At 39.5% G+C, this 27,228-nt stretch overlaps 1 protein-coding gene across 1 annotated transcript in view; it reads left to right on the top strand.

Annotated features, from left to right (window-relative positions):
- The first annotated feature begins 4,791 nt into the window (after positions 1 to 4,791).
- Positions 4,792 to 27,228, top strand: part of DHX15 (DEAH-box helicase 15) — a 46,218-nt gene continuing 23,781 nt past the window's right edge. The window contains exons 1-5 of the mRNA XM_037390479.1: positions 4,792 to 5,013; positions 11,035 to 11,383; positions 15,775 to 15,968; positions 16,916 to 17,075; positions 17,487 to 17,705. Coding sequence (XP_037246376.1) covers positions 4,946 to 5,013; positions 11,035 to 11,383; positions 15,775 to 15,968; positions 16,916 to 17,075; positions 17,487 to 17,705 — 990 coding nt within the window. The 5' untranslated portion in view covers positions 4,792 to 4,945. The remainder of the gene's footprint in view (positions 5,014 to 11,034; positions 11,384 to 15,774; positions 15,969 to 16,915; positions 17,076 to 17,486; positions 17,706 to 27,228) is intronic.

Raw genomic sequence — 27,228 nt, 5'->3', positions numbered from 1 at the left:
AGAATGGGGTTTGTTTTAAAAAGTGATTTGTCACTCTGGTTAGTGTTCTAGTAGACACAAAATCTGCAGTCTCTCTCTATATATATCTTTTCTTTTTTTTTTTTTTTTTTTAATGAAACTTTACCAAAATCATTCAGGCCCTTCTGACCTGAAGACTTAGTTACAATGGTGTGTTCTATATGGGATAATGTTTAATAACCATTCATAAAATTCAGATAGTGTCTGTATGGCTGATAAAGTTTGCTGTCATGGCAATACTGCTGTTGCCATGCCGGCTTCCTACAGCATATTTCCCAGAGCAATTCAAAGCGTTGATTTATATATATTTGAAGTGTTGCAAAGTTTAGCTTATGTAATTACAGGGAAGCTGCTTCTTTTCTTCACTGCAGAAACTGAGATCAGTTCATGTACTCAACTTCATATTTTTAAATTTGAAAAATGTGGAAGTCCGACATTTTTAAACATACCCTGATCGTGGGTTCTTGTCTCAAGTTTTCTTTCTCCGATAATATGACAGAACATGAGGATAATATACATTTATTTGCATGGGCTTGGTGGGTCAGGCTAGAATGAGATCTTGCCTGTGATGAGCATTTGTGTTCAAAGCTTCTGTGTACTTTCCAAAGGGTATTACTCATCATATATATGTATATAATTTTTATATATATATATATATAATTTTAAAACAGTGATTGCAATGATAATTATCAGAAATACTTTGTTTTGATATTTTTAGATTAGTTTGCAGGAAATTATTAAATATCACATTTTGTAGATTTATAAAAAATAGGAGTTAGGCTTGTTTTTAACAAGCAAACTATTAAAAAAAAATATTGTCAGTGCAAGTGTGGCCTCAGCATTGGGACCACATAGACGGTTGCTTAGGGTATACCACAAGCCATCCATCCTTAAAAGAAATATGTACTACAGAGGTTTTAGGGCTCTAACACACAAGCTTTAGGAGATTTAACCTCCTCTGACTGTCTGTCTTACAAGTCTGCTCATCAATATGGCCTCCATTGCAGCAGCAGTTTCTGGTTTCACTTCACCATCCCCTGTTTTAGTTAAGCCAGTGAAGAAGGTCTTTCAACTAAGATAACAGATTGGATAGATCTCATTTTTCTGCCCTTTATAGATGTGGTAATCCCTAGCATAGGAGTGAAGCAATTACCTACCAGCAATGATATCCTAAACTGTGACACTAGACTTCTCTGTCAGAAACCACATGTGATCCAAGGTTGGTCTTTGAATTATGGCTTGTCTGAGACCCATGCGTATTCTTTTGGGCAGAAGGCAATGCACAACTGGGAAAAAAAATTAATAGTTTATAGATAATGTTATTCTCCTAAGCCATTGTTTCAGTTTTCAATGTTAATACTCCTTCCAACCCAAATAGCATAGTAAGTATGCCCATACCAAAAGCAAAAAAACATTAACTGGAAATTGACTAAGAGGATTTTGATACCAATGAGTATTCTTTTTGAAAGTAGGGTAAGAAATAGGGAGTAGAAGAGTAGACAGGCAAATGGCGACTCACATAAATGTCTCCTGTTTCAGTAATCTAAGATTTTCATTTTTATAGATGTATAAAGACTTGGGGGGTGGTGTACAAAAACCTCTTATTTAATAAATGCCTTTGAAAAGGCAGAAAATATGCTTAAATATGCCCTATTTTACACATTCCTTTCATCCTTAAGGCTTTTGACGTAATGCTTATCACTTTGTCATTATGTCAATTTGTGCTTACCAATCTTTTTTTCTCTTGTCTCATCTTATATTAAGGCTGTGATCCTGTGAACACTTACCTACATGCTTAGTTTTGCTACTTGTAGTAATCCCTTTGAAGTTAAAAGGATTATTTGCATTAGTAAAATAAGGCATGTGTGTGCTTGCAGGATGAAGGCCTTACATTGTAAACTCTTTGGGATGCGACCAGATCATTTATTATGCAGTCGTATAGCTCAAAGCACGGTTGGATGGAGGATGAGTTAAGGAGTTTGCAAGGTATTGTTAATAGTGAACTAGTATGTGAGATATTAGTCTCAGGCATAGCACTCAAACAGCTGCTCACCCCAACTAACATAAAATTTTCTCCCCTTCTTTTTTGCATTTGCAAAAGGTATAGCCTAAGATCTCATGCCTGCTGACACACCTGCTTTTTTTCCCCTACCCCCTAAAGCAGAAACTTCCCTGGTGTTGGCCATATGGTAACCTCGAGCAAGACCATGTAGCTGTATGCTGCTGTGCATAGGGAGGAGCAATCAAGATCGGGAATGTATAGCCCAAGAGCTCTCCCGGCCCCCCTTAATGGACACTTGCTGCCTTCTGAGAACTGCACAACAGTAGCTGCTCGTCCCAACTAATGCATGTAATGCTTTTATGTTCTTCTTCTGTTTTCTCACTTTCCAGGGAGACCTAGCCATTATTTTTTTTTGTCTCCCTTCTCTGAGAAGGTAAGTGTGTGCTATTCAAACACTCTACTTCAATAATCACTTGCTTTTGTTTAAGACAGACATAATTTAAAATACACTTGGGGATTCCCTTGGCTGCATTCTGAGAAAACAGCTCTGTGTACACTACAACAGCATCAAAAAAAATAAGCTTGCTATTTGGGACAGAGACATCCTGTAACAAACACATCCTCTGGCAACCTGTTACATAGATATTCCAGTGTTTTTTTGTAATATAACTTCAGAAATTACTTTCAGCTTCACAGGAAAAGCTCAAAATCCAGTTTTGCAGGAATATTTATTGCAGTTGATAACTCCAAGCAGGAAAATGTTCTTTTTATTACACTAGTGTCTAGAACTCCACTTGAGCTGTGGGTGCCATTTTGTTATATTATCTAAAATTAGGGACAGGAATGCGCTTCTGTTAAAGAACATACTCTAAGGACTTGTCTACATGAAATATTTTAGTAGTTATACTGATGTAATCCCAGAAAAATTTGGAACATGAAGCTATGGACAAACACCCACTTGCTGAGCTGGCTGTACTTGTGGAACAAGCCACTGCTGCTAGATAATCTTTCCTGACCACTTTCGTATTTGTTAGCTGAGCCATTTGTGTGAATACTCCCTTGCTTTCACAGTCAGATAAAGTTAACAAAAATTTATTATTTGAAACATCTGAACTAACCCAATTCCTTTGACCAAAATGCTTAGGGAGCAAGTGCTCATTCAAGTAGCTGAGCAAAGGTTGTGGTACTCTCTGGCAGACGAGCTGTGAAGAGTGACAAGGAGCAAGTCTTGCGAAGTGCATGTTTTTCAATAAATGTACCTAGATGAAGAGAGATACCAATACGATGTTAGTACTTTTAATTCTATCTTAAAATTACTTGTCTATGATATGAATTTAAACCACCACATAGGGCTGAAGGAGCATGAGATAAGACTGGGAATGGAAAGGGGAGGAATAGAGAACAGAATGTCCAGTGGTTCATGTTCTCCAAATAGCTGTCAGAAGTATCAAGAACAGTCCCTCTTGCTCTTCCAGAAGCCCTTAAGAGACTGGCTTTTATGAGCTGTGCTGAAGTATCAAGTGACTGCGCTGGAAGGTGAGGCATCTGCTGAGACTTAGCGCTGGGAAGGGGCAGAAATGGCTGAAGGAAGTTGTGTGAGCACAGAGGCTGCTCAGTGAGTGCCAAGCGTGCTTCTGACTTGAAGACACGGTTGTTACAGGCACCTCACTGTCTGCCTGACTTCGTCTTCTTCTGCCCAGGCTCATCTGTACCTTCAGTCAGAGGACACATGTTGTTTGTGTGGGTGGTTAACCCAGTTCTTACAAGGTGCCGGGGGTGGTAAGAGATGGGGAACAGCTTAGGGGCACAAGAAACAACTCTGAGGACCCAACTTCCACACCAGGCTTAAACTTGCAGGCTTCTGCTGGCAGTTACGCTGGTTGGAAAGGTGAAAAATGACTAATTACAGCTGTAACCGTTCAAGAAAACTTAACTGTAGTGAGGAAATGGCGCTTGACTTCATATCTCGTTTTGCTTCAGGAATTGTTACTAAATGTCATTGTAGCCATGCTCATACTTAAGACGACTTTGATGCAGTACAACTAAACAGGTCTACCAGAGTTTGTGCTATGAACACGGGCTTCCCTTGTACTAGTATTCTGGACAGACACGTACACAAACTGCAAGAGCAAGTGCCAAAAAGTACTAACTGTGTTTCTGGGTCTCTGAAAGGGAATTTTTTTTCCTCATGAAATAAACTGCCATGAACGCTTATTCTTAACGTTTGTGTAGTTAAAGGCTGTATGTGCTTTTACAGCACATAGCTTTGACATCCCGGGTTTTCTCGTACTTCTACTCCTATGAAGGACTTGTGAAAGATTGCCTCTTTCCACACACGCAAGGCTGACACAGCCCGGGCAGCCTTTGACGACCTAAACCAGAGGTTTACAAGGCCAGCTACCCACGCTTCAGCTCCCCCCGCGACAACGGCCGTCCCGAGGCACGCGTGCCCGGGCGGACGGAGCGGGCTGCGGAAACAGCTTTTTCTTACCGGGCACCGACGGCGACGGCCGCGCCCTGACAGGGCGGCCCCGCCACAGCCCAGCCCAGCCCGCCCCGCGCGGGGCCCGCCCGCGCCGCGTGCGCCCACCCCCGCGGTCGCCGCCGCCGCCGCCATGGCGGGCCCCACGCGGCCGTTGGAGCGCGCGGGGCGGGGCCGGCCGCTGAGGGCGCGCGCCGAGGGAAGGCTTTTGCCGGCGGACCCGCGCGCGCACTCCACTCTCTTCCCCCCCCCCGCCGTCACCCCGCCGCGCGCAGCCCCGGCGCTTCCTTCCGGCCGCCATTTTAGTCGCTGCGCCTGGCCTCGCGGCGCCGCTGCTCTTGCTGCTGCTCGAGGAGCGGAGAGCGCGCCCCGCCGCACCCAGCCTCGGCCGGCCCGCCGCCCGCCCGCCTGCCCGCCGCACCGAGCGGCCGCTCGCCGCCGCCATGTCCAAGCGCCACCGCCTAGATCTGGGGGACGACTACAGCTCCAGCAAGAAACGCACCACCGACGGGTAAGGGGCGGCGCGGCCCGGCGCGGCCCGAGGAGCGCGGCCTGCGGCGGATGGGGGATCGCAGCGGCTCCCGCGCCATCCGCTCCCTATCTTAGGCCGTGGCCGCTCCTCGTGGAGCTGGGCCTCCCCGGGGAGCGGGGCGGCCGCCATGCGTGGGGGGAAGGAGAGAGTTACAGCAGCCGCATTTGCGCGGCGAACCCCCGGCGGCGCCGCCTCGACTGGGCAGGCACGGGAGCCTCGGCAGCTCCCTGCGGCGCTAGGCCTAGGCCCGCGATCGGCCTTTCTGCCGGGCCCCTTGGTGGGGGCGGGGGAGGCGGATGGCGGCAGCGCGGAGGTGGGGAGCGGGCGGGGAGAGCCTCGTGTGGCGGTGTTGGGGGGGGGGGGGAGGGGAGGGAGCCGCCGGGGCGGGCTGGGCTCCCGTCGCGGCGGACCGGGGGCGGCGCGCTGCTAGGCCCACTCCCCCGCGCCCGGCTTTGTCTGCGGCTCTTTTCGTTATTTATCCCCCACCCCCCGACCTCGTTCCTTTTTTGTTTGTTTCCTTCCAGTTTTGTCTGTTAAATGTGGTCCTAGAGGTCAGTTTGAGATTTGTTCCGCCTGTATAATTAGTGCCTGCCCTGGTAGGAACGTTATTCTTTTGTTAACGTCTTACAGTAACCGGCAGGGATATGCTTTACTTGAAGTAAGAATCGACGGTGAGGTGAGTTTTGAGGTAGAGGTCAGGGGAGGGATTAGATTTTTTCCTTAGTTTTGCAAAGGTTAAAGTTTTAGGACTGTACTGCACAAGCTTTAGCAGATTTTCATTGCCGTTAATGAAATTGCAGGAGCGCAGACTATACGCTCATGTCCTTTTAGACATAGTTGTTTTAGAGCCGCCTTTGCATAATCTCCTACCCACTAATTGGGTGGGGGGAGGGCGGGTGGCTTTTTAAAGTAAATTTCTGAAGTCTCAAGGAACACAAACACAGTGTTTATCTAGTTTGGCCTTCTTGATGGAGCACAAAAGACTTCCGTGAATTAATCCATTTCTGAAGTCCAACAGCATTGTTTTGGGCTAGAGTATTTATCTAAGGAAAATACTTCATCTTGTTCTCAAAGCTTGCAATAACTAAAAGTCTACCGCAGCAGTCAGTGTTCACTGATAGTCTTTGCAAAACTTGCCCTTTTTTTTTTTAAAGGTGAGCTTGTATAACTTCAGCTTTTAGCCTCTAGGGTTTGATGCATTTTCCCCTGCTAAACAAAAATGAAAGTTTATTATTGAACATTTATTTGCTGTATGTAGGATCACTGTAATCTTATTTTTTTTTTCTAAGTAAATGTATCGAGTATTTATCTCGTTAAATACCTTTTTGCATGATTTGCCAAAAGTTGAAATAGCTCTTCTGGGTGTACAGAAAAGTTGTACATGTGCAGCTTTTATGTAGAACTTTCAAATGATCATGCCAAAACTAGGCACTATTTAAATGTGGTACAACTGTTAGGGTTGGCTGTAAAATAATCACAGGTCAGTATTTCCTTGTTTGTATGTTGATGGGTTTTATGGTTTTGGTATGGTTTTATTTGGCATTGTTTTTACTGATTATTTCCTGGCATCCTGAACCCTTAGTCTTACCATTTTGTATGTACTGTAATGAGTTTCCACCAGTAGTAAAACTTTCTAACCAGAAGTCTTTGACTTTTATGGCACCTAAAATCTATACAAGTGCTGGTCTTGTGGCCCTTCTTTGTCCCCTCCTCCTCTGCCAGTAAAAGCATTAAGTGGCATAAGACTTAAACCAAGTCACTATAAGCATAATTTTTGAACATGATTATTTCTGATTTTACTTGAAATTTTAATTCATGTAGCACAAGCCATACTAATGTTACATTGTCATGAATTATTTTAGGGTAGTTTGGGTGTACAGCTTATGGAAGGCTCTAAGTAAGATGCACAGAGAGAATTGTGTAAATAGCATGTATGTACATGTCTTGCTCTGTGTTGAGAGCGCCTTAATGCAGTTTAGTTGGTTTTGGAGGTGGGTTAAGCTGAATTGGCCCTTTGGATGGTTAGCACTTCATAAACTGAACAGTGATTTGTCTTGCATTCAAACTGGACCACCTGACCAAATATGAACGTTGTATCACGTTACCCTGTATGGTTTGAGTTCCTTTTTAATTGAAGCCTGTCATGGTATGTGTGGCTCTACATGGCAACGATGCCAGGCCAACAGGCTTGTAATTGTTGGTGTAACCATAAGCATCAGCACATCTGTGTTCTTGTGATCTTGTATAATTTATGAAGCAAAAACTTTTTTGAAAGATGGGAATCGTATGCAAGGTTTTTGGTTACAGTGTGTGAATTGCATACATACTACTTAAAATCTGTTAATTTTTTCCCACACATACTTAATTTCAGTTCTTGTTAGTGGGATGTATAGTTCAGACTCATGGTACTTCATTTTTTTAATAGAACAGAACAGAAACCATCCTTTAGCTGCATTGGCTTTCTTGCATCAACAATTGCTGTATCTAGTAATGGAGGAAAAAAAGCACTGATGTTCTATTAGATGTGTGTAACTTTCACTGTGATGATCAGTGGCTTTACCTTGTGCCCTTTGTTTCCATTTTCATTTTTATATGCTTTTTGTGCTTGGATTTAGTGAGTGCTACAACATTTCTTTTGTATCCACGTGTGTATATATGTGTGGACATAAGGAAGTGAAATCAGCCCAGACTACTTCGCTTGAAAAACAGCAAAAAGCCCCCTAACACCCTTCTGATTACTTAGGCTGTTACGGGATTCAGGCAGAAGACAAATGTGATTAAATTCGAATCCTTTTATTGTTAATTTCTGGGTTTGAGATAATTTTTCTTTGTGCAATAATGAAAAGCACATCGAATTTGACAATTTATAAATGAAGGACTACCAAGCTGCATCTTTAGAAATATAGTAAATTTGTATGGCAGCGTATGTGTCATTCCTCTTTTCTCTTGTTGGCCAAAGGAGTCTGGATATGTTTGCGAAGTTTCAGTAATAACGGGAGAGTGGCAAGCATTTTTAGGGAAAAACAAACAAATACTACTATAAAATGATGTTAGAGAGTAAGCTTGTGAGGACATGTTCTATTTTTTCTATGCTGAGATCTGGTTGCCCCTGCTTCTCTCTTTCTGTTATAAAAGGAGAGGCAGACACAACTCTGATGAACATGTAAGTAGTGCTTTACTTCTGAAACGTAGATAGAACTGGATGGGTTTGTTTTCTTACTTGTATGATTAAACAGCTCTAAGAGTTCAATGAAGGAACTCAGAAATGGGGGATTAACAGGACCTTCCATTCTGGATTGTATTTCTAGTCCATTTAATCTACTGTCTTGTTCTTGAGGTTGTATTTTTATCCATGCTTTAAGCCCACACAGACTGCTACCAACACAGAAGACGTGCTGCCCTCTCCCTTGTACTGCAAGTGAGTGTTTGGGAGACTAGATCAGAGAACTGACCTGAGTTAGAATTAGCATTGGTGGAGGGAGTCTAAGGAGGGCTTGTTCTTCACAAGACTGTTGAAATGCTTATACCAGCATGCAAGAAGGGTTGGCAACAGTGTGGGTCTGTTTTAGCAGTGGCATTGGTTTATGAGAGGCTTAAGTATACCTGAAGGTATGCTTTATGAGCTCTGATGTAGAAGGTTCTGACATAATACTGCTTAAATAAATGATTATGGAATAGTTTTATTGATGTGGATTTTTTACACTTTGACTAGATAGCAGTAAAGAATAAAAATCCTTCAGAAGCACACACATACCACCACACTCCACCCCCCTGTAAAAAAAAAAAAAAAAAAAAACCAAACAAAAAAACCCCCACCCCCAAAATCCCTCAATTAGTAGTATGTCTTATTCTTTCTTTCATTGAAGTGTGTGCTGTTAACGGGCTTTTGCGTTTCACCCCGACTTTACCATTCTTAAATTGCTTTTATGCCTTTATTTCCTTTTGTTGTTAATGATGTTATTGTCTGACCAGCCACCTGTTTATCCCAGTACCTGCAGATATTTAAAATCAGATTGTGAGTAGCTCATTAACTACAAGTCCAAAGCTTTATTCCTGTCTGATACTCTCAATGGTCGAAGAGTCTGATAGCATGTAGCATAATAGAGGCTAGTTCCTTCTGTTTGTAAAGGGGGTAAACTTCCATACCAGACAGTATGAACCTGTTGGGTTCTGCAATACCTGCTTGCCATTGTCCACTAAGAAGAGATTTCTAGCTTATACAACATTTGATCATATCAGAAGTAATGTTGAAGCTATGGTATCTCAGATTCATGCAAATGGTCTGAAAGGACCTTAATTTTCAGACAGTCTAGTGTCCCAAGCTTTAGGAAAATCTATATACAAGTGAGTTAGGTAGGTGACAGTAAATGGTATGTTTTGTATGTTTCTTCCTTTAAACACAGACTTGCTGATAATAAGTAATCTTAAAAAACCCAACTTACTGCAGCAGTCTCTGAAGCCCTAATAGATTGAACTGTTGAGGGACAAAACCAAAAATACAGCATGCAGTTTATTTGTGTATGCAAGAACAAGAGTGGTGGTTGTTTCCAGTGTGCACCATGTTTTGATTTTAAATTTATAGAACCAGTACTAATATAATCTTGGTTACTGCATCTTCTCCGTAGGTAGGAATTGGCTTATTACTTAACCAGTTACATTTGAATGCCAGCCGTATGTTAAAAAGAAAGCAGTGGAGAGGAGTGTTGGCCAACCGATTTCTGCTCTCTATTCTTTCATGCATGCCTGAGTGCTGGTAAAGACAAGAGGAAGGTTTTGTTTTCCCTTAACGACTCTTCCTAAAAAGGTTCATGTGAGCATTTACTATAAAACTGGTGTTGGCTTAGTTTGTTCTTTTGCCTTTTTGATGGGATTTCAGTTAACGTAATGCACAAAAGCTGAAAAGATCTGTTTTCCTGGCAAAGATGCCACTAATCTTTTGACTTACACTGGTTTAAAATGTGATGTGTTTCTGTAAAGTGGTGCATATGTCAAAATGCTGAATTAGGGTAAGTTTGGGGGTTTTATTAAAAGCATGTAGCTATAGTTGTTTGGATCAAACTGGGGGTTTCTTTACAAGCGTTTCAGGTGTGTGTTGGGAGAGTGAGATTGTGTGCAAGAACAAGTAGGTGGATTTGCAATTCAGAAACTGTCACTAAGACTGAGGATGGAGGTTGAGGTTTGAGTAGTTAACTATGGTGAAAATTATTGTTCTTTTGCAAGTGCAGTGAACTTTTTTTGACTTAATATTTGGAACAAATGGGAATACGTAAATGCTGGTTGTTTTAAGTGTGTGGTAGGAGGTGATACTCGAGAAGGTGGTACCGCTTGGTAGTGTTAGGCTAATGGCTGCACTCGATCTTAAGGGTCTTTTCCAATCTAAATGATTCCGTGAACTGGGTAGCTGGTTTTAAGTCTTAGGTTTCAGACTCAGCAACTTGTGTGTCAGAATTGTATGGAGGACTTAGAACAAAAAAAAAAAAGTTCAAAGTACTTGTGGGATGTTAAGAAACCAAACAAACTTTTCTTTCAGGGCCTGCTTATCATCATGAGTTAGTTTTTGTGGGTTAGCATAATTCCCTTGTTAGGTAGGCAAGATGTCTATTTAGTGTTCTCTTATGTTTCTGTAGCAGCAGCAAGTAGGGATAAGAAGAATTGTGTGAAAAGTCTAGAACACACAGCTGATGCTTTATAGTCATTAAATGAAGAGGGTTAAGATGATGCTCCCTTCATGTGATAGCTTTCTTCAGTGTTGCCTCTAATGAGGGGAACTGTGGCAGTGCTTGTGTACAGTGAGTATAACTGTGTATTTATATTCCGTACGTATCATGCACACGTCGACGCTTAAGCATCCAGTAGCAGCTGTTTACAGGGCTTCTTAAAAGACTTGGTTTGTATACACTTTGTACTAGATACCTTTACAGATGCGTTGTATTTAAATTCTACTCTGCGTTGAAATATTGAAGTGTCTCATTTTCTGCTGTGTTTCTTAACTCATTTTAGGAAAGATCGGGACCGGGACAGGGACCGTGATGACCGTTCTAAAGATCGTGACAGAGATCGTGACAGAGATAGAGATCGTGACAGAGAAAGGGACAAAGAAAAAGATATGCGACCTACATCTAACTCTACATATTATGCAGCTGCTGGGTTACCAACTATAAAACCAGCAATGATTCCACACAGTATTAACCCTTTCACAAATCTACCACATACACCACGATATTATGACATCCTGAAAAAAAGGCTACAACTTCCTGTCTGGGAATATAAAGAAAGATTTACAGATATTTTGATTAGGCATCAGTCATTTGTGCTGGTTGGAGAGACTGGGTCTGGTAAAACAACACAGGTGAGTTCTTATCTATATAATACTGCAGTTTTTGAAAGGTCAGAACTGTTGCTAGGTATGGAGGCAGTGAAACTTGCTTTGGTTTCTTGAAATTCATTGTGTAAGGACACCTCACAGACAGTGACCAAAACTAATTTGATGAATGTTTTACTTGCTTAATGAATACAAAACTGAGAAGAATCTTTAACACCTTCCCCTTTCACAAACCAGTCCTGTTCTCTGGCCTGTTTCTATTAGGCTTTATGATTGGTAGTTAACCTTTTTGGTGAAGGAAGAGATTTTAATGCCTAGACAGAAGTGTACTAATCTACAAACTGAAGCAGTGGTTCCAAATAGTTTTAGCTGTTTGTGTAGATAGCAGCTGAAAAGTAGGTAAAATGTTACAGAAGTAGGGACTTGTTAGTCTTACAGGAAACTTTCTGCTACAGATAGGAACTTAAAGGGTATTGAAATGTCAGATACAATTCTGACATGATCCAATTGGATCATGTTTTGGTGACAGTCAAACTTGAGAGAAAGAGACTGGTGTTTCCTTTGTACTGAAACTTCTCGGAGGTCATAGTTTCCCAGTGCTGCAGATAAAAGTCACAATTGTTCTGTAGATTGATGGCTTTAAAAATCTTCCTTAGCACTGGAAATAGTGGTAACAGATCTGCTGAGCCTTTAACTCTTTAAGAAGAGCTTTAACTCTTTAAGAAGAATTTTGGGGACCAGTAAACAGGGAAGATCTAAGGAATACCACTGCATATCTATAGCATGACAAACTTGCTGAAAACTTTTATCTGTTCTCTGATTTGGTGTTTCAAATCTGTGTGGAAAAGTGATGTAAAAAAGTTCTTTGTTCTGAACCCAAAAAATACCTTCTGTCTTGTCAGAAAATAAAAATGAAGGACATTTTAGTCTTCATAAAATGGGTTATAGATAACTTACTGTAAGTCTTACAAAAATTAATTTTCAGTCATAAATTTGGATGTTGAGAAAAAGTGAAGGACATAAGTAGTACATTGGATACCCTTTATAGTTGTGCCTGAAATATTTGAAGAATTCTTGCTGCAAAAATTTTAGAAACCAGGGTCTTGATTGGAAGGTACCTTATGGCGTTATCTGTATTGCTTTTTTAATGTGTAAACTGAGACCAGGATTTTATAGAGTTCTTCAGAAAAGTTTTATGATATAGTTACATGGAAGAGAGAGTATTCTGAACGTTCATGTGAAAAAAATCTGTACTTACCTATATGAAAACAACATTTCTCATTGCATGATTTGAAGATTTAAAGAATATGTGTTCTTAATAATTGTGAATTAAACTTCAAATATATCTTGCTATCATGCCATTCCACACACATAAGCTTTTCCTGAGTTGTCTTACTACCTTACCCCTTAACTTTCAGAAAGGATTTAAGAAACCCAAGGCATCTTCCTAAAAATGGGATTTAAACTACCACAAGCATATAAGCAGTCTTGGAAGCTTCACAGCTGCTTCTGAATTCACTCTATGAGATTGCAGATATGTGTTGAAACAGTTAAGGGTCTCTGTAGGAACATATTGCTGAAAATGATCCTGCTGCCACTTAATGAAAACCTTGTGTTGTGCGTGTGTGTGTCATACCCTTTTTGTGATCAAGTGCTGTGTTAAAACCAGTGGGGGAGCGGTTGTTTTTCTTATAAATATTTATATATTTTTATATATATATATATGGAGCAGGGCAAGATGAGCATTAGAGGGTTTCATAACCACTTAAACTGAAGGTGTACCTGAACCATTTATGATTGCTTTTATTGGTATAAAGTTGGCATTATTTGAAATATATAATGAATTGTTCTTCCAGAACGTTTATCTTGCCTTTCATGGTGATAGTAGAAGGCTATATAGTAATAGATAATATTTTTGAGAATGAGCTGCTGCCTGTGAAGTCCCTTCCCTGATAATGTGCGTGTTTTCCCTTTAGTCTTTTTGAGTGCACAGTTTTGGAAACACATGGCTTTGAGAACGGAAATGATTGAGAAAATTTTTATCTCCTAAGTCTTGTTCCACATAGACTTAAACCCAAAGCACTGAAGTAGTGTGTTGGAAGCCAAGACTGTTAATTTTCAAGTCTTGTATTTGCAATGGCTTGATTTGTAATTCAAACTTAACTTTCTAAGTTAAGTATTTTCTTTAAATGCTCCCCAGATATGTTCCATGGTGGAACAGGTGCACTAAAATGCTTTCAGAAAGAGCTTAAGTACTTGCTATAAATGCAGCATGTGCTCTCTTTTAAATTTGGGATTATATGTGGTGCTGGTATAATAATTTAAATTTCTTCTGTAGATGCAATAGTAGAGTAGCACCTGCTTTCACTTGAAAGCCTTAACTATAAAGGGTAGGATGGTTGTTGATGTAAGGTAAGGGGTGCCACTTTGTCAGCAAGTTTTCATGGCAGGTGAAGGGGTGATTCTGAGTATGGTTTAATCTCCTGCTGCAGGCCACAAGGGAATTGATATGGGTAGAAGTCTGACACCTTTTCAGTTAATGAAAATTCCAAGAATTCTACCATGTAACTTTCAACAGAGAAAGTTTTCAATAAATTGAAGTGACTCAGAACAGCCTGGACACTGCTCTTCTGTATCTTGCTCTTTATCCCTTCAGAAACTTGACTTTCCTTTGACTTTGGAATAGTCTTTAACAGCCCTTGGTGCATTTATCTTTGATCTTAGCTCTGACACAGTATATGTGTAGTCCCTACTTCCTGATATTTACGGAGATTATATTTGAAAATTTCTCTTAATTGAGAAAGTCCTTGAGGTTAAATGGTGCTAACTAAAACTATTCCTCATGCTTTTGATACTGATAAAATGGCTGCTTTTTTTTTTTTTTTTTTTTAAGGAAAGTCAAAGGTTTTGGTGATTTGTAGGGTTTTGTGTGTCAGTGGAGTTGAGCTAACTTCATCTTAGGTTTTATAAGAAGCGTTCAGTATGTTCACGGTTGTAACTGAAGTAAAAAAGGGTTGTGCCATACTCCATTTTTTTTCTACCGTTTGTATGTCTTTTAAAGCTGGATGTGAAAAGTACTCTGATGGTCATCTAAATCAACACATTGAGTTCTAAGTCTGTGTAGCCCTTTTCTTACATTTGACACCAGTGCTGTAGGTTTTGCTGTTTACTGGAAAACCACTTCTGAATTATTTTTATTTCATGTGGCTGTGGCCTGACAGACCTGCTGTTTTAAAGTTTATTTCAGAACTTGCTGTGTTTAAAGTCAAGGAGCTTCACTTAATATGCCTGGAGCTGTGTTTTTATTAGGGGCTTGGGAAGCCGATTCCTTTCTCTACACTGCATATTAGGGGAGTGTGTGTATGTTACAGGACGGGGTTTCATATTCCTGCTATCAGTGTTCAAGAACTGCTATTTTCAGTTTTGCATAAGGTTTTAGTGTTCACTTATGTCCATTTTGCTGTTGAAATACAGTGTTCTCGAAGAAAAAAATTTCTAGTTTAAATTATACTGCTTTTCTTATTGTTCCTCATTGGTACAATTTATAACCAGTCTCGGGTTTTTTTCCTCTGTAAATGTGAGCTTTCAAGAGTACTTGAAAAGTAGTTACTAAGGAAGAGTGGATGGTTTTTTTTTGTCTGTAGACTTGGAACTAGTTGTGCCTGGAGATCTCATAAAATGCCATACTGATAACATATGAAATATATTGTATCTTCATCACACTGTTACTGACCTTAATCAAAAGAATTTCTAAAGCTTCGTATTTTGGATTATTCTTACTGTTTCCAGATTCCTGATATGAGCAGAAAACAGCTGACTGACAGATAAAATGAATGCTAACATAGGAATGAAAACAGGGCTTTCATATCTGGTTGATAAAATTTCAAAAGAACAATAGTTAACTAAATGAACATAACTAATTATTAATTTTATTTTTTTATTTGTTGTGATTCCAGGCTAAAACAATTTTTATATCGTGAAAATAATTTTTTGCTTAAGATATAATAAGCATTACTTTTTAAAGCTACAAAATATGATTTGCTTACTGTAAAACTGTAAACTGTACTATGGATCTCATTTTTTGAGTGTTAACTTTAATTTGGGTTGCTTTGGAGCATGTTGGCTGCCGAACAATCTATGTAAGGTACTGATCTAACAGTGCTTAAATGTATTGTGAACCTATGCATTTCCTTGATAACTTCAAAGATGGCTATGCACATATTTAATGTGAGTGTGCTTTAATTAGTGGCATTGGGTTTAACTAAGTAGTCTATCTGCTCTCATGCTTTGGATATTTTTGTGCATGCAGTTAGCATCTCAGTGAAGTTATGACTAAATTTATTTGTTATGATACAAAAGTTACAGATTACATTCAGCCTTTTGAAGCGTGTTTTAAAGCTGAATTTTATTCTTGACAGATCCCTCAATGGTGCGTTGACTACATGCGCTCATTGCCTGGACCAAAAAGGGGAGTGGCATGTACTCAGCCTAGAAGAGTAGCTGCAATGAGTGTGGCACAGCGTGTTGCTGATGAGATGGATGTCATGCTGGGCCAGGAGGTTGGTTACTCTATTCGATTTGAAGACTGCAGTAGTGCAAAAACCATTTTGAAGTAAGTATGGCAACTTGGATAAAGGTATAACACAGCCTGCGTGGAGGTCGGGGGGATTTGCAGGGTAGTGAAGAGTGAGCAAAGTTATGATAGGAGTAATGAGGAGTGGAGTGAATCTACGGACAGGCACTTTCTGTGTTTTGAGTGGAGAAGGGAGACAGGAGCCACAGCATGAGCTGAGAGAAACCTCAAGTGTGGGGTTTGAGTAAAATTGAAAATGAATCATTCCTCCTAAAGAAATCACTGCACCCTGTGAAAATTATACCTGACTCTGGGACACAATCCTTAGTGTTTTAGTTGTTGGCTGTTGTAGATGCTTGTGCTGTGTAGGTGGAACCAGGCCCACTTAATACATCATTTGCAGATGACATTCAGAATGCTCACTTAAAAAGGATTCCACATACATGGTGTGGTTCAAGGAATAATGCCTTTATATCAAAAGATGTCTTCTGTTTTGCTCATAGAATTAGTTGAAGGCTGGGAATGAAGTTAATGTATAAAAAGAAATTTTAACTGAGACAGAAAAGTAAAAGAATGAACAGATAATCTGCAAACAGAAAAGGGGTGAAACAACTGTAGAAATTGTATGTCTAGGATTTCAAGAGGGTGTTTTTGCCTTTATTTTCCTGTCTCTGTAGAACCTGGAAATCTGCCAGTAATAGTCTAGAAACCAGTTAATGTTGTTAAAAACCTTGTTTCCCTCCACCCTTTTTTAATTCTGAAGCACTAGCCGTGCCCCCCCCCTCCCGATTTCACTTACAGCTTGCAGTAATTTCTCTTTTATTTGAAAACTTAAAATGGGCTTGTTACCGTGTTCAGAATGGTTGATTGATATTTATTTAAAACTTGATTAAAAGCTTAGTTCAAGCAACTTAGTGAATGATATGGAAGAGGATTCTGTAGCAGACTATTAAATTTGTGTTGAAATTGTTTTTGCTTGTGTTCAGGTACATGACTGATGGTATGTTACTTCGTGAAGCAATGAATGATCCTTTGCTGGAGCGCTATGGTGTTATAATTCTTGATGAGGCCCATGAGAGAACACTGGCTACTGATATTTTGATGGGAGTTTTGAAGGAAGTTGTAAGACAGAGATCTGATTTGAAGGTCGGTAATGATGAAATCCAACAGCATGTCCTTTCTAGTTGCAGGCATACCAAATTTGGTACTGTGTATTTGCTTACCATTAGCTGACTTGTATAATCAACTAAAGTAGATCAACTGTTATTTGATCTAATGATGATCTGTATTGGAAAGATAACCCTAGGAAATTTTTAATGCAGCTTCTGTTGCAGAAAATGCTAGGCAAGTTAGAAATAGTTGTAGCTAAACCTTTCTGTATTTGACTAGGAATTTTTTTTGACCTTTGTAATAAGGGTGCTGTATTCAGGTGATCAAGCATGCTTAAATCAGTCAACAATTGAGTTTAGTTTCTTACTACTATATGTTGTATGTGTAACACTTCACAAATTCTTACTAACCTTGAGTAACGTTTTTTTTTGTCCTCCAAACCTACAGGTTATAGTTATGAGTGCTACTTTAGATGCTGGCAAGTTTCAGATCTATTTTGATAACTGTCCTCTCCTAACTATCCCGGGTCGCACCCATCCTGTGGAGATATTCTATACTCCAGAACCAGAAAGGGACTACCTTGAGGCTGCCATTCGAACAGTGATCCAAATTCACATGTGTGAAGAAGAGGAAGGAGATCTCTTACTCTTTCTTACCGGACAGGAGGTACTTTCTTCCTTTTTTAATCCAGTGTTTCATACAGAAACTGTTTTAAGTGGCTTGGGTGGACTGAAATGTTTAGTTTGCTTTTCTAGTTTATCATTTGAATGACCTGAGGCTTTCTACCTGTCATATGCTTCAGGTCCTTGGGCATAGTCTGTATCTGTGATATGCATATGCTATGCAAGGCCACTCTAAAATGAAAGTTCTGATCTCGCTCATATACTTCTAAAATAGAAGCCTAGAGTATGAACCCTAGGTTTGTACTGATGTGAATTCAGAAGTTCTGGGTACCTGATTCCATCCATGTTTTTACTGAAAACGTAGTTCACTGCACTTCTGGATGTGTATTGTACAACCTGTCTGAAAAATAACACTTTAGTTCTGCTACTTAGCTATCAGTAGTAGTTTTAATGACATGTTTGGGTTTTGTTTTCTGTGAATAGCTTTGAGTATTATGTTAGTATTTCTGTACTGCAAATACAGGGAGTTACATTTAAGAAATGGACTCAGTGCCTTGCAAAAGAGGATTGTACAAAAGCACTTAAGGTAAACAACGTCAGGAAATGAGAATTTTCTGGAAATCTTAAATTGTCTGCTTGAAATAAACTGGGGTGATTTTTTTTTTTCTAATCTGTTCCTTTGAGGCTCTTCTGAGTGGCCTTATTAGTAGACTGAGATGGAGAAGAGGTAAAAAACCCCATAGATATTGTGAAAGTATACTTGACTGTGTGAACATAATATTTCTAGTAATGGGGAGAAACAATATTTCTAGTAGTGGGAAGAAACGCAGCTAGCCAGAGGTGGTTTTTTTTGACTCATTCTTCTTGCAGTCACTCCTCTCGAAGAATTACCCTTAAAAGGATGTGGAACAATTCAGTGTCTTTAGGCATATACAATCTTAATTATGCCAAGGGGGAAAAATAGTACAAATAACTTGTGATGCTGAAGGTGCACAGGCTTCTTGAGTAGATTTGCCAGTCATAAAGATGTGTTACCTTTTAGATGAGTTTTAAAGGACATTTGATTAAAACTTCTTCTGGCAGGTCATCTTGTCCCTTAAGAAAACCAAAACAATTACTGTCATTGTAAAAGCAGCTACTCTGGCCTTTAGATTTCTCCTTCTTTTGTTTGGAGTATTGCTGTGTGTTAAACTACAGCTAGGGAAAAATACTCTAATTATCAGTTATAAACGTTGTCCTTGCTACATCAGTTGCTATGTATTGTTCTAAATAACTTGTCCCCCAACTCCCATAATTGTTATAGCAGGGGGGACAACTGCCTTCATACTAGCTCTTAAGCACCACTCATGTTTGGCAAATGGCTCTAGACAGAACTGGCCTAGTACTGGCCAGTGCTACAGAGATAGTCTATTTTTTTGTATGAACAGGTTCTTTCATTTCTACTGGGTTAATTTACAGGATGTAATGTATTACAAGTTTTAAATAAAATCATGCACACGTTGGTCATGTGTACAGACATAATTATGCGTAAATGTATGTAGCAATATCCCTGTATTGCCTTAGTGAATCACTTAAAACTTGCATTGATAAGCCACCATTGTCTGTTTTTTTTGCCTAGGGCTCTCCAGTCCATGTATCTGGATGATACTGTTCAGGGGCAGTGGGGTGGCTCTGCCTGGAGCTAGTCTGAATTTAGCTAGTTAGCATGAAATTGAGGTCTGGTTTACCTTCTGTAAAGAAGCTTTGAAGTGTTAACATCCATTTTGATTCATGGTGTTTTGGGGCCTCTGTTGAAGCCCATGTTTGAGCCTCATAATGCAGTCTACATGTGTATTACTGTTGAATCTAAAGTGATAGGACCTACTGTAATCTCAAGAACTGGAAAGTGTGCACTAGGTACCACTACTGCTTTGTGGTTTGGGTTCAGTAGGCTTAGTAGCTCGAATCTTGCCATTGGTTTTCACTGGGCATAAATGCTTTGGAATTCTTTTGGATTCTGGAAAACAATATGAGCATGATAGAGCATGGGATTTCTTGGCTGGATGCCCCCCCCTCCCCCCGAATGCAAATGTGAACTGGTTTGAGTTTAAGAGGCTTCAGATGAGCAGTAATTGCAGTGGTCTGAGGCAGCATTAGCATCCTTACTGGCTACTGCCTTCAATTCCCACTGAACGTGAAGTAATTTTAACTGCTACCCATCTTATTGCCCATATAATCAGTACAGATTAGGTAAGACAGAGTTGATGATGGAACCTGAAGATACTGGAGAAGATTCTGTGTTGTTAGGCCCCAAAATAAAAAAGAAGTTTAAATACATTTGGAAACCAAAGGAATCTTAATTGTATAAGCCTGTTACTAGATGAAGATAAAATTGTTGTTAATGGTGCAGAAATAAGTGTTCAATAAAAACTTCCGGAGTGCTGAAAGGAGCAAAAGTATGTGATTATGTAGCATGAGCTACTTTTCAGTCTGTTAGTAACAAAAGAGGATGTTTTTTAAAGCATCTATTAGGAATAAGTATTTTGAAACAGGACTTGTTCCACAGTCCCTGTAAGCAGGAGAGCTTATCTGTTGATTTTTTAAAAACAAACAAAAAAATCACCCTGGTATATTAGGGAAATTCAAGAAGAAATAATGTTCATGTCTTGTGCCAATACTCAAAAAAGGTACAATGTGAGATAAAGTGGATAACTGTACGCCAGGTGGCCTTAAGTCAGTCACAGGCGAAATTGGAAACTGACAGGGAGTTCTGTTCACAAGGAAAAAATCTAATTACATTTCAGTCAACGTGTCTTTCTGAGACAGTGGGTTTTGTCGAACTTGCTCTCAGTTGTTGGGATTACAGATTCAGTAATTTAGTTGGGTAGACAAACATTTGTTAAACTTGGCTCTAAATATCTCAAGACTGGCTCACATGCAGATCTCAGAGGTGGCTGGCTTATTGTCTACTGGAGTTCTAAAACAGCATTAGATATCACAGTCCATTAAGATCAGTAATCTGAGAGTAGGTGTAAAATTCTTACAGATTAAATTTGTGGGGTGGGGGAGGCAGAAATTATGACAAACAGTATAGATCTGTCTTACACATCTTAGTAATGGCATTTAGAAACGTGGAGTGTATTTGCTGCCACTCCAGTACCCTTTTCTTCATAAAGCCAAATGCATCCTTAAACATTTTGGAGGAAGAATTCAGGCTGCATCTGGAGATTTGAAGTACAGATGAGCGTTGTTGTTTTTGATTGTAGATAAATACACTGAAAAATCTTGCTGTGAAGTTCTGGTGTCAATGTGCCGGAAAGGTTTAAAGTGATGTTGGTGTAGGAAAGAGTTGCAAAACGTTTTTGAGGTTTTGGTAGAATGTTTTGTAAATGAGGATTTATTTTAAAGATGCAATCTTTTCATCACAGTGAGGCTGTTTAAGCTGTGGAACTGTGAAAGAAAGTAGCAGAGACTTTCTTATGAGGAAATTTAAATAAACAATAACTTTTTAGGCTCAGTGATGTTGATTGGATGAGGTTAAGTCAGCAAGTGTACAAGTTGTCTTGTTCAGGCTTGCATAGAAAGTGTTGAGGAGTATAAACTGAAATTCAGGAGTGGTAATACTGTGTTCAGGTGCTAAAGGGAACAAGTTTTTTTTTTTTTTCCTCTTCATTTGAGATAATGTCACTATGAAGTATTTCAAATAGACCAGGTCAAAAAGTTGCTGAGTATAGGAATCATGCTATGTATTCTCAAGAGAGAATAGGAGACTAGGTCAGTTTTGACTTGACTTGGTTACGGTCAAGTGATGACCTGTTGCATGGACAACTTTTTTTGTTTAAGTTTGTCATTCTGCAATTTTTTTTCTGAATTTGTATTGAGAGCATCACCTGACATGATGCAGGCCTAGAAAGGGCTTATTCTTTTTACTGTTGTTTCCTTATTTCAGCTTATAGCACTTCGTTTTCTTTCCTGGAGGAAGAAAGGGAAAATTTCTAGAAGGTTCATGTCATCAAAGCCAGATGTGGCTGGCAGTGCCCCTGTCTGTGATAGCGGCTTGAAAGAGAAGGGAGAAGCTTAAGGTGTCTGCCAAATATTTCTGAATTGGGAAGTGCTTTTTATTTATGCATTTGTTTTTTTGCCACGTACTCATTTTACACAAGGTAAAATAGCCTTATACTTCTTTTGGCATTTGTTTCCTTCAGGGTTTAACAGTTAGTGCTTACTTGACTCAGCTGTCATCTCCTATTTAAAAGAGTTCAGAGTATGTTCTAACTGAAGCAGTCTTGAAGTTTTGCTCACCTCTTGAGATTCTTTGCAAGTGCTCTAAGTAAAGGGTCAACTGAAGAAAGGATTTCTGAAATAATATTCCCAAGGACCATGTTTACCAAATCACTGAGTTCTGTTTTTCGTGCCAGGTGCTTGAATTGGTGTGTTAAATATGCTTAAAATGACATCACTAGTCGTCATGTTTTTGTAGAAACAGTTTTTCTAAAGATAATGAGATCTTAAGATTTGAGTGGAGCCTGAGCAGCAAGTTAAATGGATGTTTACATATACCTGTTTGGCCTCTGAACCAGAATGAATGCTGGCATTTGAAGTACTTTCATGGTTCAGGGTGACTTGTGGTTGATTGTTCGGTAACTGCTCTTTAGTATCAGTGTAATTTCAAGTCTCATCCATGGCAGCACAGATGGGTCCTGCACACAAACAAAAGGGAAGGAAAATCAGGTTATTGGATTGTTAGCTTAGCAGTAGCAATTTAACTCCGTAACTTAGGGCCACAAAGATGATCAAAGGACTGGGAAGCCTGCCAAATGAGGAAAGGCTGAGAGAACTGGGTTTGTTCCGCCTTGAGAAAAGAAGGCTTAGAGGAGACATCACCATGTTCCAGTATTGTAAGGGTGGCTAAAATTGAAATGGAGGCTCCCTTTCTACAAGGAGTCACATGGAAAAGACAGATAATGGGTACAAGTTACTTCTGCAGAGATTTTGATTGGACACAGGAGGAAACTTTTTCATAATGAGAACAATCAGCCATTGGGCCAGTCTCCCCAGGGAAGTGGTGTATTCCCCAATGTTGGATGTCTTTAAGATTCAGCTGGACAGGGTGCTGGGCCACCTTGTCTAGATGGTGCTTTTGCCAAAAAAGGTTAGAGCAAATGATCCTTGAGATACCTTCCAATTTGGTTTTCTGTGATGCTGTGAACTTAATTGCTGATAGTCTTCCTGGGTTTCTTTTTGTCTGGGTTTTTAACTACCATTCCATGGAACTTTATGTAGGAATCTTGACTATATTTGTTCAGTACAAACTTGCTTCTTAAAATGTGGTACACTAACTCAATAATATATGCAACTGCTCCTGTAATCCTTTTCTGTTTCTATTCTTACAGTAACCTTTCAGTACAACACCTTATTTAACTGCAGAAATACTATCAGGGAAAGAAATGGAACTGAATTTCTACTGAGCATTCAGTTTGAAGAGTGTAATAAAGACTTCATTTTCAACAGCAGATAAAAGTGCTGTGCATGATAAGAAGCAAAATTGGTCTCTTCTGTGGTTAATTTTATACAGCTCCTTTTAGATGAACTGCTAATGATATGTTCAAATCCTGAGTTTTTGATGCAGAACTAGGGAATATTAAGTATTGGAGTAGTGAGATGATAAGCAGTGGAGATGTGTTGGAGGCAGCTGGTGAGGTATTGGTCTGTGGTTCATTTATTTCTGAGTCTCTTTGCTCTGTGTTCTGACTCAGAACCTGAGGAACCAACATGTTTCTAAATTAAACTGGCACAGACTGTCTTTAAATTTAAAGTAATACCTAGAAGAATTTCTGTGAGAAGGCTTTCAAAAGTGAGGTCTAGGAAAAAAAAATAGTATTGCTAAATATTACTTAGTATTGCTAAGTCCTGTTCGCGTTTTCAGTCTTTTTGGTATTTCCTGATACAAGTCAAGTGGGGGGTGGGATTTAGGCATTAGTCCTGTAAGTGGTACTACTGAAGTTGAGCCATAGGAAAACTATCAGTTCTGTCCTTCTTAGTTTCAAGTACTGACACTTCTTCATAACGTCTTTTCAGATAACACCTGTCAGATTAAAAAAACAGGCTTCTTGGGAGATGTTCCTTTTGTTCCCTTCCCTTGCTGTCCTTTGAGCGATGTGAAAGGTTTTATATTTACTTTCTGCAATGAGGGATAAAAAACCTTTAGCACTGTTACAGTGAATTAGTTTTACAAATGAGAGGGGTAGGAATTCAGCTCTACCCTCTGTGTCTTGTTCTAGGTGAAGTAGTTTTTCTGCATGTTCTGGCATGAGTGATGCAAGCAGTACTAGGCAGTATGAGAAAGATGCAAAACAAAGGGTCAGACTCTGAAAAGACAGTCTCGAGCATTAAAGAAACTAACCTGCAGCTAGTGTTTTCTGTGGTTAGTTTAACTGTTGCAAAGGAGTAAGCGGCTGCTGACCAGAGAGCAGCATTCAGTACAAAGAGTAATTGCAGCCAGGTCAGTTTCCATGGTTAGTATCCAGCAATTTTAGTTGTTAAGTATCTCCAGGTGACATCAAACATGTTTGTCTTGCTGAATGGGTAAAAGTATTTTGGGGTACTTAATTTTGACCACAACCTGAAGCATTAAATACACCTCCTTTATGCCTGAAAAACACCTGTAGCTCTTTTGTTTTCTTTGATACTGTGAGATGTATAACCTTTTTAAAAGTGTGTGCATATTTTGTGTACTGTTGCTGTAGTATTTAGTGCTGTTCATGAGTGAGTGTGTGAGACTCAGGACTGCCTTTTTAGCTTTTGACTACTTGTATGTGTAGTTACACATGCTTAGTTGAAGTTTTCTCACTATTTCTCTGGAGCTGGAGCAAAAGTTCTGCTTTGTGAGCTTGAATCGTTTAATATAACCAGTTATTTCACGTGTAGATGTATTGAACTGCCATGAGAAGGGGGAAATAAAGGCTGTGTTTTTAAATTTTTGAGAGTTTTATATGGGTAGTAGGTGTTGGTGTCCCCATCCAGAGGATGCTGAAATGGTATATAAGCAGCAATCTTGGGATTCTGAGAATTCAGGACTCCTTTTGTCAACTGGCTTTGAACTCAGAGTTTCCCTCTGATCTGATGGATCTTTGCATTTCTGGGTGCACAGAAACACAGCTTCGGTGAGAGGAATAAAAATTACTGCATCCAAAGGGTGTTTTTAGACACTGATCATCAGGCTGCCTTTTGTTTGGAAAAATGGGTTAAGATGGAGTAAAAAATCCTGTCAAATTCAGGAGGCATAAGTAACCTACTTCCTGTTATATGAAAGCAGACATGGCTGCGCTACTGTTTCTAATAAATCAGGGGGAAACTGTGCACCCTGTTCTTGCTTTGCTTTCTAAACAAGGACGCTGCAAAGTATTGATTCCCATAAAGACTTAAGTCTTGCTGAAAGCTGTGGCACAGTGGAAGTTCCTGTTGAAATCCTGAAGCGTTTTGGTGGCTCTGAATTAACTTTCTCATACCTAAGCTCCTGAACAAAATCCACGTAATTTGATGGGTATTCTAAATATTGCCTGTTGTCTACCAGTTGTTTGAAAACCAAGCAGCCTGATCAGGATTGTGTGTAGAACCACCAATTCCTTCCAAGAAATTGGTGCCGTTTCTTGGAAGGAATACCATTTAAGTTGGCTTAAATTTGATTTAATAATAGTAATCTTGACTGAATTATTTTCCTGGTTACTGCTTGTTGTTTTTTTTTTTTTTTTTTTTGTAAACTGTCTTTATTTAGCTGAGGGTAGAAAATACAAATTATTGACTCTCTCAGTGGATTGTTTAGGTGTTTAGTTTTCCTGGCTGAAAAAACTACTTACCACCCCGTTACCTCCTTGATCACTAGTATATCCTTAAAAAGAAATAAGTTCTCTTTGTTGATTCTTGTCTGTCTTGGAGCTTTTCCAAGGAGAACTGCTTATGCTGTTGAGGGTGTGGAAGTATGTTGAGGATTCCACATCAATATTCAAGTATAGTACTATGGAGTTCTTAACAGCTACTTGATTCTAGTTTTCATAGTGTCGCAGCTGAACTATAGATAGTGTATGTATATTGTTAATTCATTTTGATTGGATCAAGCAAGAAGTTTTTAGAAACTTTAAAGTATGTAATAGACCGCCCGGGACAATTCTGATAACTGGATGCTGTGAAGTATGCATATGTTGCATTTGTGGCACTTGCAGATCAAGTTCAAGCTAATAACTTAAGCGTTGCCTAAGCCTCACACTTTTTACACGTTAGGCCTACTTTCTTTGATTATTTCTGAATCAGGTCTTCGTGCTGATGCACTGTGCAGTCATGGGTTTAACTGTGGCTTCTTTGATCCTAGGGTACTGGAAGCAACAGACATGTTACCCACTGTCTGAGGTAGTTGGTGGGATGGTCTGGGTTCCTGAGGTTTTTTTGCAGGCATAATCTAAATGCAAGACAAGTCACTCTATCTTCCCTCTTTTTCCCTCCAATAAGAAGAACCTCCTCCTACATGTGGGTTGATGAAATAATCCATCTTCAAGGAATTTTTTAATGGATTTGGAGTAGATGGTGTGCAAATACTTAAATGTGTGTGGCTCTTAAAAGAAGTCTTTCATACTTGAGTAACTGGGACTATTGAATTAGACTTGCTGAATCTTCAGAGGATTAAAGTTAGGATTGTGCCTCCAACTGTATCTCTTGTATCTCCAGACTTAAATGTTGTCATGTGATACAAATGAATCTTTAACGCTTAAATGAATCCTTAATACTTTCCAACTATTCTTACTACACATATTCCTTCTAGACTGTGTACTTTGGGATACCGGTTTCAGTTGTCTGCTGGAATTGGAGGGTGGTTGTGGATACAGTTGAAGTAGAGGTACTGTTTTCTGCCAGTATGGTAAACAAGAGGAAACTACCCTTCTTCTATTTATTTATTTATTTTAATTAAAAACAGTTCAGTGCTAAAGAATTCTTTTACTGTCTTTTAGATGAGTGGCAATGGTCCTTGGTGACTTGCATACTACTTTGAGCAGTTTGTGATAAAAGGTCCATAGTTACCTCTGCAAATCTGTAAAGAGTAATGGTTGTACGTGCACTTGTCATCTCTGTGTTGTAGTATTTTGTTGAGTCCTGATTAGGGATACTTTGAAACTACATTGAGAAACTCTAGGGAAAAACAAAACTTTCATCTCTTCTGAAAGATGATAGGTGGCTGTGAACACGTGTGGCTTGAAGAGTGTAGTGCTTTCATTTATCACTGCTTGCTTGTATTCTACTGTCTCTTAAGTATAAAACTGTCGTGGAGTCTCTCGTCATGACTGCTGGAGATTAAACATCCTGTCCAGCATCAGAGCTTTCCCAATTACACACTGTAATCTGCTCAAATTTCATGAAACAGTGTAGTGACCTTCAGATCAGGAGCTAAGGTCTGTGCTGTGTTTATATTTTTGTTTGTGGGTTTGACTGTTGTTTTTTTTGTGTGGTGGTGGTTTTTTTTTTTTCTTTGTAAGATACAGTATTTTGTGTTAAGTATTTATCAGGCCCAAGTACCGGCTTGTGTTGTGGTTTAACCTGGT

Source organism: Falco rusticolus, chromosome 1 (assembly GCF_015220075.1).
Source record: "Falco rusticolus isolate bFalRus1 chromosome 1, bFalRus1.pri, whole genome shotgun sequence".
Classification (NCBI taxonomy): domain Eukaryota; kingdom Metazoa; phylum Chordata; class Aves; order Falconiformes; family Falconidae; genus Falco; species Falco rusticolus.
The sequence above is the reverse complement of the archived record's forward strand: the minus strand, read 5'-3'. Positions and strand labels throughout refer to the sequence as shown.